General features: G+C 37.1%; 1 protein-coding gene across 1 annotated transcript in view; it reads right to left on the reverse strand.

Annotated features, from left to right (window-relative positions):
- Positions 1–16,146, reverse strand: part of na (sodium leak channel non-selective protein na) — a 175,986-nt gene that overhangs the window by 102,575 nt on the left and 57,265 nt on the right. Inside the window, exon 15 of the mRNA XM_071665125.1 lies at positions 5,070–5,240. Coding sequence (XP_071521226.1) covers positions 5,070–5,240 — 171 coding nt within the window. The remainder of the gene's footprint in view (positions 1–5,069; positions 5,241–16,146) is intronic.

Genomic DNA, 16,146 nt, shown 5'->3' on the forward strand with positions numbered 1-16,146 from the left:
TCAATAAATTCACTTGGTAATACTGTGATATCTGCTCTATCTTGGAAAGCCCACTTTACGAACATAGCTAAGTCGGTCTCCAAGAAACTGTGAGTCATGTTTAAAGGTCAAAATTTCTTTGCTTCTGAAAAGCTGCTTCATTTATACAAAGTGATCTCACATCAGGGATGGCTCTAGCTCTGCATCCTTACTTGACAAAGTTGAGTTGAAAGCTGTCTGACATAAAGTCTCCCACGCCAACTTCAAAACTTGACCCATTTGCCTACAGCAAAATACTGGTTCACTTTCCCTTCTTCTGTAGGCATTACTATGGATTTTGCCCCTGAGAACTAGCTGCTAGTATGCTCCCACCACTAGCTAGACAATGCAATGCTCAGCATGCTGTTGCATCACATAATTACTTTGTGACTGTTGGCAATTCAAAGGTGGGTCATTCTGATAACTGTTCTTTCCGTACACCTCAAAGCTATGGAACTCTCTATCCTCTCATGTTTTCTCAACTATTATGACCCAGCATATTTCAAAAGACAGGTTTTTCACTTCCTTAAAAATTTGTAAATACTTTCCCTCGCCTCTTCTTTTCCCTTTCATTAATCTCTCTATATTTCAATTAAGGCCTGGGCTTGATGTGGACTTTTGTCCATGACTGGAGCCTCCAAATATAAAAAGAAAAAATATCACTTTTTCCAATATGTTTATCATATATGTTCTCAATATCCATGGTAGTATATGTAAAGAGAGTATCTGGTAATGATGGTATATCAGTCTTTCTCATCCTCATATGTTCCCTGACATGTTGGTATAGAAAATTTTCCTGTGTACACACCAGAAAATTGTCTCCTTGACTCCCTATCACCAAGAAAATCCGAATTACCTAAGTCTATCTCTTCATAATTGAAATCCCCATTATCAATACCTTACCATGTCTAGGAAGTGAGTGTCTGAGTGCTTCATGTACTATCCTGATTCTTCTTTCATTGTTATCATTACAATTGTTCCAGACTGTTGCAATTCTTTGGAGGATTATATTACAGCACCACAATGCTCTTATTCCACACAGGTACTATTCCCAATACATATTGCATGTATCGGCATTCTTCCACTATTTCTTAAATTTTCAGGCTCTCTTTTGTTTTGAGGGATAATCCTACCTCTCCTTTGCCTCATCTTTTTTTTCATGCTATCATATATCCCCTGGGCAGAAGAGATAAGAGCTTATCTCTTTTGTAAGTTTAGTTTCCTAGACTCTAATAATATCATATGTACTTTCCATTATACAATTAATCCATTAACAGTCAAACATTATCATTTCCTAAACTCCTGCCCTCTGTAGTTTTAGCAGGGTTGCTCCATCCTATTGCCATGTATGCTATCTCAAAGGGTTGCTCCATCTTATTGCCATGTATATTCTTTCAAGTTTTTGTCTTCTGACTAAGATTTGCTTTTCTCCCTCCCTTCTTTGATTTGTCACATTTGATAAATATCTCAGGAAGTTCTTCCATGCCTTTAAGATTACTGGCTTTTCTTTCTGTTTTTACATTACAACTGAATGCCGTTACCAACATTAGCAAAGACACATCCACTCACATATACATATATATACATATATGCACAATACATACATATACATATATATACATATATACATATACATACACATAATATATACACATGTACATATTCGTACTTCCTCACCTTCATCCATTCCTGGTGCCACCCCACCCAAGAGGAAACTGCATCACCCTCCCCTGCATCAGCAAGGTAGCATTAGGAACACAAAGAAAGGCAACATCTGCTCACATCCATACACAAGTTGTCATATGTAATGCACCAAAACTGCAGCTCCCTATCCATATCCAGGCCCCACAGACCTTTCCATGGTTTATCCTGGACATTTCACATGCCCTGGTTAAGTCCACTGACAGAATGTTGACCCCAGTATACCACACTCTTCCAATTCACTCTACTCTGTGCATGCCTTTCATGTTCCTGCATGTTCAACCCTTGATTACTCAAGATCTTTTTTATTCCATCTTTCTCTCTCTAGTTTGGTCTCCTAGTTCTCCTCATTCCCTCCATTTCTGACATTCTAATCTAGTTTGGTCTCAAAGTTCTCCTCATTCCCTCCATTTCTGACGTTCTAATCTCATTAAATTCTACCTTGCTTTTGAGAATCTTGGCTTTTCTAAGTACTTCCCAGCATGATGACCAAGATGAATGCAACCATAACTCATCACCCCCCCTTAAGTCTTGGTTACAACCACCAATTCCGCTACTTTCCTTTACAACAGAAACTACATCTGGCAGTTCCATAAGCTCCAGCAATCTATATGTATCCATTTCCTCCTTTTCCCCCTTTCTTCCTTAAATGGTGCATATTCTTCTTTGAAGTCATATCTATCAACCTCCTGCTATAATGATCTTTCTAATTTTGATGACACAGTTTTTAGCAAGATGTGTGTGTGTGTGTGTGTGTGTGTGTGTGTGTGTGTGCGTTTGTGTGTAAAGAGCGTTATTACCTATTTGCACTGCACGGAGAAGTTGTTTTACACTTATGGGGACCCACCTCTAGAAGATTCTCCTCTAACACAAAACTTCTTATATGTTGTTTACATTATCCATGCCCTTAGTCACTTTATTCCATTTATCCACAACTCAGATCTTTTTCAACAAATTTCTTGCTAAAATTTAAAATATTCTGTATACATTATCCATGTCCTCAGTCATTTTATTCCATTCATCCACCAGTGAAATCTTTTTCAACAAATTTCTTCTTTAATTCCATTTTATGTCCTCTGATTCCTCTATCCCTATATCTCTCAATGATCTGTTCACTGGTAACATCACTGATCTGTTTTAAAACTTAAGGTTGTGATCAGGTCATCCCTTACTCTTCTCTCTTCCAAGGTTGGCAATTCTAAAGGATTTAACCTTTCCCTGTAAATTAGTGTTCTTAATTCTGGCACCACCTTTTCGTGCCCTCTTCTAGACCTTCTCTATCAGCTGTTTGTGCTTCTTCAATTGAGGTACCCAAGCTTGAAAAGCTTGGCCTTATGTACGATACAAACAGCTTGCTACATATTACCTTATCCATATACTTGAAAGCTATCATGGTACTTGCCAGAGGACAGCCTTCTTTACAATTCTCTTTGGGTGGGACTCTGGTGAAAGGTTAAGGATGATGCTAACTCACAAGCCCTTCTCACTCCCAGAATCTTGAAGACTGTTTCCTCCTAGATAACAATTATGTTACGGCCTTCTTTCACTATGTCCTATCCATATCACTTTACATTTGCTTGGGTTGCACCTAAGCAACCATGTATCAGACCAACTTTGGAGTCTGTTTAGGTCCATTTGTAAGCTGATGAAGTCCTCCTCACTTTTCACTTTCCTCATGACTTTTGCATTTTCTGCAGACACATATGGGACAGAATCCATACCTTCAAGCATGAAAATCATATAGATCAAGAAGAGTAACAGTCCAAAAATAGAGCCCAAGGGCACTCCACTGGTGACCTCAACCCATTTGGACGTGTGTCCTTTGTTTCCTTCCAATAAGATAATCTTCTGTCCATTGGAGGCATTCCCCCTTAGTCTTGCCTGGTATTCCAGCTTCTTAATCAGCCTCCTATGTGGTACTGTGCCCATTGCTTCCTGGCAGTCAACATATAGACAATCTACTCAGGTTTTCCTTTTGTCTGAGACAGACCTCACTCTCTGAGGTCTGTTGTCCATGACCTCCTTTCCCTAAAACCATGTTTTCTCTCACTTAGGTATTTTCTCACTTGTAGAAGGTCACCCATTTGCTTTCTGACTATCTTTTTCAGTACCTTTAAGACCACACTTGTCAAGGAGACTGGTCTGTAGTTCAGCACTATACATGCATTCCACCAATCCTCAGGCACTTCACCATGATCCATACATACAATGAACAACCTTACCACACAATCAACAACAAAGTCACCCCTTTCTCAATAAATTCAACTAAAATACCATCCAAACCAACCACCTTGCCAGTTTTCATCTTCTGCAGGGTTTTCACCAACCCTTCCTTCTTTATAAAACCACTCTCCCTGACTCTCATTTCACACACCTTCCCAACCAAAATACCCTACATCTACCACTCTATCATCAAACACATTCAACAAAACTTCAAAATACTCACGCCATCTCCTCCTCACTTCATCACTACCTGTTATCACTTCTGCCTTGTCCCCTTCACCGATGTTCCCATTTGTTCTCTTGTCTTACTCACATTATTTACCTCCTTCTAAAACATCTTTTTATTCTCCCTAAAGTTTAATGATACTCTCCCACCTCAACTCTCATTTGTCCTCTTTTTCAACCATTACACCTTCCTCTTGACCTCCTGCCGCTTCCCTTATACATCTCCCAGTCATTTGCACTCCTTCCTTGCAAGTATTGTCAATATGATTTATGATGGGGTTACATTCTGATAAACCCATTGTATGTTGAAAATATTGTAAGTCAAAAATACATTTATCAAAATAAATACTCAATGAAAATGCAAGCTTTAAATTTCTAATCATAGTGAAATAAACATTTGGAAACCCCTAGGCACTGGTTTAATTAGTTGCAAAGTTAGGAAAGTTTTAAAACCAACCAAGCTGACAATAATACATGTATCTCTCTCATTTCCAATAACCAATGAAGGAACTTTTTATTTATAGCAAAAAGTACCTTCAAATGTTTCACTATTCATCTTTGGGTGATCCAGGGAAAATATAACCTACACTCATTCATCTACATCATCAGTAACATATCTAGTACAGTTACACTCAACTCCTAAGCATCTCCTTACTTATTCTTTCTATTTGAAATGAATTATCCACACTTCTCAATATGTATTCATTCCTTACAAATACCTTAATATCTCAAAATTTTAGCTCACCTCTTCTCACTTCATTTTACACACCTGACCCAAACACCCTACATCTGCCACCCTGTCATCAAACACATTCAACACTCCTTCAAAATACTCACTCCATCTCCTCAAGTATGTAAATGCATGTTTCTTATAAACTTTCCTCACTCATAATATGTCTTACCTTCTCATCTCAGCCTGTTGTCTCTTGGCCTGCAGCATCTTGATGTCCAAATCTTGGGGTTTCCGACTTGATGAAGTTCGATTCATTGCTCCTATATCCCCATTTTCTTTTAGATGATCGTAGTTCTGCTGTTTAAGCTTGACTGAGCCTCGGACACTGCGGCGTATGGACCTTAGAGATGAGAACAAAGTACCCATGCTCATGCAAATGTCATGCCTCATGCAACTATTAGAGCAACACTTATAAACTCTGTTGAAGCTCAGGTTGCAAGCATTTCTGAAACTTGCTTAAGATTCACAAGCTTCTGTGTCCAGCAGCGGATCCACTGGAATAGTATCATATACCACTTGAATTTTCATATACAGTGCACTGATTTAGTTTCAGAAAAATACATAAAAATTTGCAAATAACCTACACCACAATGTTCTACATGTCTGCAACAATTTAGGAAACCTAAAGAATTTTAAAACTATAGGTAAGAAGTTTTAAATAATTAACATGAGCAAAACTGCTTCATATATGTGTATATATACTCATCATATAAGAATGCCTCTCTTATTGCGAGATTTTGGATCCGCCTCTGTTCTCATGACAAACAATTGCAGAGCCCTAACATGCTGTCACTGCACAAAGTTGGCATAACAAATCCAAGTCAGTGACTCCCTAAACACTTTCTCAAAGTAACTAGCTTTTTAAGTAAGCTGAAAACGTTTGCTGAAATAAATTTTCTGCTACTAAAATTGCTAAAATGTAATAGATATTGTTACTAATGTACATGAATTTTGTTTTACCAATGTTGTGGGAATAAGATCAGAAATCACATATAGTAAATGTTTATATTAAAGAAATAGATCATGAAGATAAATGCAAAAGATTCATAGTATTCAACAATCTTATGAAATAGATAACATTGTAAGTCAAGCACACTTACTGGTTGGACTTTGATTCCACCATCTTAAAATCTTCAAATATGCCAAACAGGTGGAGTGATAGCTTGTGCATGATCCTTAAATGATAATATATTTATCTATGTGGAACATGACCCATTCTAGAGATTCCATGGAAATATTATCATGGAAGAAGCATGGATATAATTCAGAGAAGAACTATTTTATGAGTCTGAAATGCAAGCTTAGCCTTTAACCCTTAGATTGTGGCATACATCTGAAAATAAGCTCACAAACATTAAACACAAAATTCCTTTACAGAATATCTCTATATCTTATGTTTCTGAACAAAATACCCCAAAATCATTAGTATTCTTTTCATTATACTGATGTAGGGAGTGGGTGTTGAGTTAATGGGGGAGGGCCTTTGTCTGTACATGATTATATCTTTTTCTTGGTAAAATTTCTTTGAACTTACATCTAACTGCACTACATCATGCCTCTCTTTCCATCAGTAATTTTAAACATCTCACATATTACTTTAAATTTTTTTTCTTTTTATGCACAGCTCAAACTGATAGGGGTACAAGGGGAGATGGCATCCCCTTGTCGAGTGAACCACTTTACTGGTAAATCACGGTCTAAGGGTTAAAGTGCTCGACTAAATAGTGACCCATGAATCACACTCATTTTCACTAGTTCTCTCATTTCCAAAACTCATTGTGAGATCACAGTAACTCCAATTCTGGGCACTCCACCTATATATAAGTCATATTTGTCTTACCCAATTAAGGTTATGTTAAGAAAAAAGTAGGTTTTGAAGGATGAAAACCACTTTTCTAATATACGATGAGCCCTATGAGCATCTATGATCATTTGCTTAGAGCAGAGTTAATATACAGTCTTACCCTCCCTAAAAGGAGCAACCATGACAATTAACCTTCTAAAACCACAATAATACTTTTGAAACTGCCAGATATTCACTTGAAGAAATTAACAATTGCACAAAAACAGCTCAGGCATGGTGATCAATTGGCACAAAAGGACCAGACAAGATTCACTGTCATTCACAGACCAATAAAGTTTGTGCCCTGGGCCTGTTACTGTCAAGATTTTTCTTTAAATGGAAAGAGGGGAAGGAAGGGATGGGCAAGTATACTGCTGCTCATAGGGCTCTACCTGTGGTTAGGAAGTAGCTTTTCACTCTTCTGACTCTACATTTCTCACATACAAAAAAAGATATATAAACATCTGAGGGCATAACCACATGAAGGAGGGACTTAAAGAAAAATCTTTTGAAAATATATAAGAAAACAATTGACATCTGGTTAGTGAACCAGCACTTTAGTGGTTGTCAAGTTGCACTCCTCTTACCCAGATAGCTGTCTTTTCTTTCTGCCTCACTAACATGTGGACTACTGGCATTCTGTCCACAACCATATAATCTCTCCTTGTCAGATGTAACAATTGACAACACCTAATTCATACAGCTCATTCTTCAGAACTCTAGACTTTCCTGTAGTGAGCACTATGCACTAGCCCTGCCTTTTGGCAAAATGGTAGAAGCAGTAGATATAAGTAGTAGGTAGGAACATTCAAGCATAACTGTTAAGTAGAAACATTAAGGAGAAGTAACAGGTAGCAGCACTAGACAGAAGTAGTCATAAGGAACATTAGACAGGAGCCTCTGCAATCAATGCGCTAGACTTGCCCTCTGCAAGTGGCCTGTTAAGGGTGAGGCAGTGAGGCACTAAAGACTTTGAAGCGGCACTGGAGTTCTTTAGTTATGGAGACTCTGTTGCATTGGTCACCCCTTTGAGAAAGTTCCAATTGGAACAAGCATCAGAGATATAGATAAATAGATAGACAAGAAAACACTTACCCAAAACAACAATCTAAACCTCACACTAGAGCATCCTCTTCTACAGAAGGAATACTTGAAGCCAAAAAAACAAAGTCAAGCATATATTGTCAAGATTTCAAAGTTTGAAGCCACTTTCCTTCCATCATGGTCTATAAAAGAAAGCTTTTATAAACAGAAATTGTTCCTCCTGATAAAAGGTTAAACAAGCCTGGATGAACAAACAAATGGTCTCCTATGGAATACTTGTGAGAAAAAAATAATTCAGTCCCGGCTGAATATAAGGGATGATATTCCAAATGACTGTAATAAATTTTTCATAATTATCACACAGTTGGTAGACGATGTAAGGATGGCTAAGACTGAGTATGATAAAAACATATAAATAGGCAAAACAATTTCAGCACAGACATAAATCTCAGCTACAACCATATGTAATATACAGGTTTGACTGTTTACACAGCAAATCCAAAATCATGACTAGTGACGTTTGACAAGATACAAAACAGAATTTTCTAAACCTAACAAATTGTTAATAATTTTTGTCTTCTTTTTCCTCCTATTCTAGAACCCTTCACTCTCTGAAGCTACTTCAGTCAATAATCAGCAGCTTATACCAGAGAAATATACCTCTGATAATGTTCTAAGTATGGAAAAAAAAAGATAAAATCAACTTAGAATTAATTTTGCAGGGCATTTGTCTATCTAACAAACATGTAGATTTTAACTTTACATCACTCAGTATTCCTGAGTTATAGCACTCACAAAAAAAATCAGCTTTCCTAAATAAGCCATTCATGCAGCTGGGTAGTATGTCACCCATTTCATTTTCTCTTCACTGCAGTTGGTGTATATGATTAAAAACTTTGGACTGCCTGCCTATGCCTCAAGGTGAAATATCCAACCATCAATGTTTTTGGTGGTATTCTATGCATCATTACCAGATGCTGTGGCCTAAATTTTTTCATGTATAGGTCAGTCCATAGGGAGATGTCAAGGATGTCTGTATGAGATTTGCACCCTCATATTACATAGTACTTTGTGAAGATGTAACATCATACAAAATGACAAATATTAGAGATGGAAACCACTATCAATAATATCTATTCATGACAAAAAAGCTTACAAAAATGCAATGCATCTCACTAAGTATGCCTGACAGTGCTTCTGGCATACCTCATGTGCATGTCAGAAAAGCAGCAAAAGTAAACACATAAACAACGCTCCATGAGGTTGAGTTATATATCATCTAAGATGATTATAAAACACCATTTATGGAATATCAGCATATCTGAAAATCAGCACAAAGGATATCAAGAATGCTGCAGTCACAGGGTTAACATGCAAATTTATGCAAATATGTGTCCTCTTATCATAATTTGCTTGCAAGCTCCCTGTTTCTCTCAAGATTTTGGAGGGTCTGCAGCTTGAGACCTTCCAGAAAGCATGTCTATCAATCCTCTCATATGCCCTTCCCATATCCATAAATGCCACATACAAATCCCTCTGTACTCTTAAATATTTGTCTAACAAATTCTTCAATGCGAACACCACCTGATCCACACATCCTCTGTCACTTCTGAAACCACTTTGCTCCTTCCCAGTCTAATGCTTTGTAAATGTCTTCACCTTCTCAATTAGTACCCTCCCATACAACTTACCTGGTATACTCAACAAACTTAGACCTCTGTAGTTTGAACACTTGCCTTTATCCCCCTAGCCTTTATACTATGGCACTATACATTCATTCTGCAACCCTCAGGCACCCCACCATGATCCTTACATACACTGAATATTCTTACCAATCAGTCAACAACAAGTCACCCCCTTTCTATATCAATTTGCTAGCAATACCATCTGCCTTGCCAGATTTCACCTTCTACAAGGCTTTTACCACTTCTCTCTCACCAAACCACTCTCCATGACTCACTCATGCCACATGCCACCTTGCCCAAAACACCCTACACTGCTATTCCGTCATCAAACTCATTTAACAGTCCTTCAAAATAATCACTCCATCTCCTCTTTTATCACTACCTGTTATCACTTCCCCTTTTACCTCCTTCACCTTGTTTGCATGGGAATATCTTTTGGTACATTAGGGGTTGGACAGAAGAAAAGAAAGGGTCAACTAGCTGTTCTTAGGCTACAACAAGAGCATCAGGCATGTCTTGTTCCTGTAAAGGCTGAAGACAAGTTAGGCTTAGAGAACATGACATGATAATGCTATGATAATTCATTATCACATCATCAATCTATCATTTAACATCACAAAGATAGACATTAGGTAGACATAGCTGGTAGGAACATTAGATAGGAGCCTCTGAAAATAGTGCTAGAGTTGCCCTCTGCCAGTGGCCTGTTTAGGATGAGGCACTAAAGGTTAAGAAGTGGCCCTGAAGTTCAACAGTTATGGAGAATCTTTTGCCAAGGCCACCCTCTTGAGGGAACAGGTGTCAGAGACTTTGATACATAGATAAAGGCTGCAGAACAGATCAGTACACAAACTGACAAGTGTAAAATGTTCAGAATACTAGCTCCAGTTGTGAAAGTTTCTCCTTTGGCCACTCTGTGACAGAACATGATGAACAGTATCTACATCTTTCAAAGCCATTTCACACAGAGAAACATGATTCAAAAATGTTGTGTGTTCATTGTCTTATCCAGCGTGAAGCTGCCTTTAGACAATGAAACTTTTCAATTTACTGATTTCAATTCAACAGAAACAACATCCAACTTACTGTTTACTACTCAATGACTGAATGACAAACCATTATTAATACTATCATGTTATAATCTAACCAGCAACTAGTCAGTTGGCAACAGCTGAGGCACACAATGAAGAGTTTGCTAGGCATTAGTTAACATGTATATTGACTTTTAAAATTAAAAACTAACTATTTCAAAGTAACATTACCAATAATAATACTGTTTCTCAAACAAACGTATTTCCAGTATAGTTCTCAAACAGTATAACACATCATCAATCTACTGGAACACACTCAGATGGTTGATACTTATTATGAATGGCAGATTCAGTACAGTTCTGTATTATTAGAACTCTAAAACTGTTGCACATTAGTGGAAAATTCCTAAATGGTGTAAATTCCTAAAAAAAGGGGGGGGAGGGGAATTGTCATACTGCTTCTAATGAGCTCAAAACTAGTAGTTGGTTATTTTCAATAATCTTTTGTCACTATACATTTATTAGTTGAAGTTACCATTTGTTTATGTGGCCACATGTCATTCATGGACAGCTGAAAGCAAATGAGCTCTTTAATCTATCTTTGCAGCTTCATGAAATCTACTGCCCATAAAAACAAAGCACATGGTATTTTCTCTTTCTTTTTGAAGAAGTTTTCATATCTTAAGTATTCTTTTAGGTGCATTTAATAATGTGTGTCTGAACTTTTTTTCCACAACATATCTTACGTCTATACCCTAATATTACAACTGCAACTGAATTACAAAAGAGCAATATAATTTTCAGTATTTTCATCTCTCAATACAAACTGCTGAATACATGTGTCATACTTTCATGCCAAAGCAGATAATTACATACACTTACCTGAAAAAAAAGCATAACGCAAAATAGTTTTAGCTTATAAAATACAGCTGTTGCCTTGCCCATAAAAACCTTCATGCAATTACTGCTACAAACGACTCTCAACTAACCACATCTAAGATACCCCTGAATTCTCCCTACATATATAAAAGAAAAAAATTGGCTTTTATAAATAAAACACAAAATTAGGCAACTCTTAAAAAAAAGGCCATGAAAATTTTCCTAGAGTTGGATTAGTTAGTAAATGTTTTTGCAACTCTCTTGGATGTTTTTAACATAAAATCATCCTACCACTATCAGTATGATATGGTTATGTCACCAGTTCTGGATAAATCATTTACTGTACTCCTGCTTAAAAAAAAAGAAAAAAAAATCATGAGAAAAAAGAAAACCAAAATACTACTATGGTTCCACATGAAAACTTAGTATCAATTTCTGTACAAACTATATTTCAAAAAGCATCAGAATGACATTTTCACTAAAGGCCTGAGTTCTCATACAATCCTCCATAATTTTGAGCTACCCATGCCTGATACTGATACAATCCTCTGTAATTTAGAGTTGCCCCTGCCTGATGTTAACGGTAACTTACACAAATAAAGAGTGAAACCAATGATTTGGTCTGCCCTAGTCTAAAAGTCAGATGTCTGAAAAAATCTGAAAAGCATCAATGTATTTGTCAAATATGGCTTGTGAAAACTTTTCAGCTGATCATAAAGTTTGAGCTACCAATACAGTAAATCAGCTCTGACTGTGACTGGTGTGAAGAAAAAATATCATACAGGGGATGAAACTGATTCTGCTGGAGAGCTATCATCTATTATGTAAATTTACCTCTCTATATAAAGCATACACAGAAAAACTGATGATTTAAACATGAATAACATCTGGAAAAAATTAAATCACTGACTGCATACTGAAATATACAAGAACCTAGGTAGATTTAGGATGTACTGATCATCCCTCAAATTTCACAGCATGATACAAGGTGATCACTTGGTTGACAATGTCACACATATGTTAGATGAACATGGACCACGTGCTTTCAAGTGGTGACTTTGACTTTACAGATACTCACAGGGCAAACTAACTTGCCAGAGGAGGAAATGAGACCATGAAGGCTAAATCCCTAGACATCAGGAGGTTTGAGAATTCATCCAGTCATATGAAAGCTATAAGTCACAATTTTGAACCTCATAGTCACTAAGAATGAACTCGAAGTGAACAACATCAAATGCCTATTCAAGATTGGTGCTATGATTTGCAATAAAGAATTTAATTCTAAATCAAACAAACTACCGTAATCCAATGCCAACTACAGTTGAATGAACAAATTCTTTATAAACATTGATTGGGAACATAAACCACTTGGAAATTCTACGAACTGGTGGACCTGTTAATGTAAAATATCCTAAGTCTAAACTTTTTTCTGTTCAGCGTATTTAGTAAGTTAGTGTATAATTCATGAAACCATATTTTCAGAGCAACAACAAATCATTTTTTTTTATGTGCATTCATTACTACATTCCTACTTACGATTTTTATCATTTATAACGCTTTTGGACAGCTTTGATGAAATATTAATGGTTAATGGAAAATATCCTAAGAGGGAAATTTTCTTCCATTCATAAAATTCAGTTATCCATAAAAGCCTCAGGTCTGACATTTGCAGATACCCAAGAGTCTAATGTATTTACAATTCCTTTAACTTAAGTGGAAGTTATTCATACATGTCCTCTATATCTGTGCTCTACCTTTAAATCATAAAAACAATATCATCTTTACTGTCATCTGCTAAATGTATGATTTGCTTCATCATTAAAGTACTGTATATTCAAACATAGGATAAGGAGGCTTTATCAAAGATGAAAACAAATTTTTAAATAATATCAAATTCATAACTCCTTTAGTTTTCAAGCCCTTCTGGGATTGATCTGCCAAACAAAAACAAAAAAAAAAAATCTTAGCATCTGCATATTCCATTAAATTGTCTCAAGAATGTCTTCAAAAGGAAACTGCATGCATGGAAACTGGTATACAAGTATAAGTTGAAGGGCAGTTGAAGAGGTAGACTGTAAACCTATGAAATGGGGAATAAGACACTACACAGAATGATTATTCAATGAAAGTTCCTGCAAGAGTTTGAATAAAAATATTACACTGAAGTATAATGAATGTAGGAGAAACTAAGGAATACCTTGACACAAGAAGAAAAAGTGATGTGTAGTATACAAAATGAGATGAGGTGTAGAAGTAACACTTAATAATAAATAAAATAAAACCCATTATGAGGTACATGAAAATGCTTTCTTCAGACATTTATATACAGTCATGTTTACTTGAACAATGGTTTAATTCTTCAGTTAAATGGGAGTTAAAAACATCAAGAAAATTTCAAGGTAAATCATTGAAGTTCATCACTATTATCTACATGATGCAAAATCTGCACCCTATGAACATGTTACAGTATGACTAAACTTCACACATCAAAAAGATTATTAAAGGGAAAATATAAAAATGGATCAAATATTTTCTAACCAACAGAAAGCTCAAAGTAGTTGCAAATGGAAATTGACACAAAGAGGCAGAGCCTATGGGATTCCAAAGGGGCTCTGATAATGAAACACAAGGAGGCAGAATAGCCATTAGTAAGTGACCAAGTAGAAGCAATATAAAAGAAGAACATAGGCCTGAGAGGAATTATGAAGAGGGGGGGATAAAAAATAAAACAAAATTGGATTTTGTATGTAGCATTTATGGATCTGGAGAAGGCATATGATAGAGTTGATAGAGATGCTCTGTGGAAGGTATTAAGAATATATGGTGTGGGAGGCAAGTTGTTAGAAGCAGTGAAAAGTTTTTATCGAGGATGGAAGGCATGTGTACGTGTAGGAAGAGAGGAAAGTGATTGGTTCTCAGTGAATGTAGGTTTGCAGCAGGGGTGTGTGATGTCTCCATGGTTGTTTAATATGTTTATGGATGGGGTTGTTAGGGAGGTGAATGCAAGAGTTTTGGAAAGAGGGGCAAGTATGAAGTCTGTTGGGGATGAGAGAGCTTGGGAAGTGAGTCAGTTGTTGTTCGCTGATGATACAGCGCTGGTGGCTGATTCATGTGAGAAACTGCAGAAGCTGGTGACTGAGTTTGGTAAAGTGTGTGAAAGAAGAAAGTTAAGAGTAAATGTGAATAAGAGCAAGGTTATTAGGTACAGTAGGGTTGAGGGTCAAGTCAATTGGGAGGTGAGTTTGAATGGAGAAAAACTGGAGGAATTGAAGTGTTTTAGATATCTGGGAGTGGATCTGGCAGCGGATGGAACCATGGAAGCGGAAGTGGATCATAGGGTGGGGGAGGGGGCGAAAATTCTGGGAGCCTTGAAGAATGTGTGGAAGTCAAGAACATTATCTCGGAAAGCAAAAATGGGTATGTTTGAAGGAATAGTGGTTCCAACAATGTTGTATGGTTGCGTGGCATGGGCTATGGATAGAGTTGTGCGCAGGAGGATGGATGTGCTGGAATGAGATGTTTGAGGACAATGTGTGGTGTGAGGTGGTTTGATCGAGTAAGTAACGTAAGGGTAAGAGAGATGTGTGGAAATAAAAAGAGCGTGGTTGAGAGAGCAGAAGAGGGTGTTTTGAAATGGTTTGGGCACATGGAGAGAATGAGTGAGGAAAGATTGACCAAGAGGATATATGTGTCGGAGGTGGAGGGAACGAGGAGAAGAGGGAGACCAAATTGGAGGTGGAAAGATGGAGTGAAAAAGATTTTGTGTGATCGGGGCCTGAACATGCAGGAGGGTGAAAGGAGGGCAAGGAATAGAGTGAATTGGAGCGATGTGGTATACCGGGGTTGACATGCTGTCAGTGGATTGAATCAAGGCATGTGAAGCGTCTGGGGTAAACCATGGAAAGCTGTGTAGGTATGTATATTTGCGTGTGTGGACGTATGTATATACATGTGTATGGGGGTGGGTTGGGCCATTTCTTTCGTCTGTTTCCTTGCGCTACCTCGCAAACGCGGGAGACAGCGGCAAAAAAAAAAAAAAAAAATTGTATAGGGCATATCATCAAGAATCTAAGACAACAATAAGATGAAATAATAAGTAACCTTTAAAGCACTAAAAAAGAACGGAGGACAACAAAATCAAATTCATTGGAAAAGAGCTGAGAGATAAACACAGAGAAACTAAATTAAACAAATGGCATTTGGATTAGATCACCTTTTAAAAAACCATGAAACTGGAGGTGGAAATATTTACATTGGTGATGCTATATGAAATGGATGAGGACAAAACTCAAGCAAATAAGGGCAACAAGAATGAGTAACAGAGAAGAAAAAAATAGAAGAATAAAACTAAGACAAAAAAAAATCTGCTTTCTCTTTCACTTGCAACTTAACTTCATCATCCCACCATTCATTGCCCTTTTTTATCTGCCTGCCTTCCACCTCCTGCTTGCCACATCCTTCTCTCACACAAGCCATCACTGTTTCCCTAAATATCACCTACTCCTCACCTCCATTATCTTCATTTACTCTCACCTTTGCTATTCTACACTCAATCTCTCCTGTTATTTCTTCAAACAGGCCTCTTTTCCAGGCTTTCTTGGCAGCCATATCATTTCCCATTTTCTGAAAGCCTCTCATTATCCTTCTCTACCAAGTAATAATCAAACATCTCACTATATGCTACTATCAGCATATTCACATTCATGAGTCTTCTCATATATGCCTGTCAGTCAGAGAATAATCTACTAATGCCCACTTAGACAA

Source organism: Panulirus ornatus, chromosome 9 (assembly GCF_036320965.1).
Source record: "Panulirus ornatus isolate Po-2019 chromosome 9, ASM3632096v1, whole genome shotgun sequence".
Lineage (NCBI taxonomy): Eukaryota > Metazoa > Arthropoda > Malacostraca > Decapoda > Palinuridae > Panulirus > Panulirus ornatus.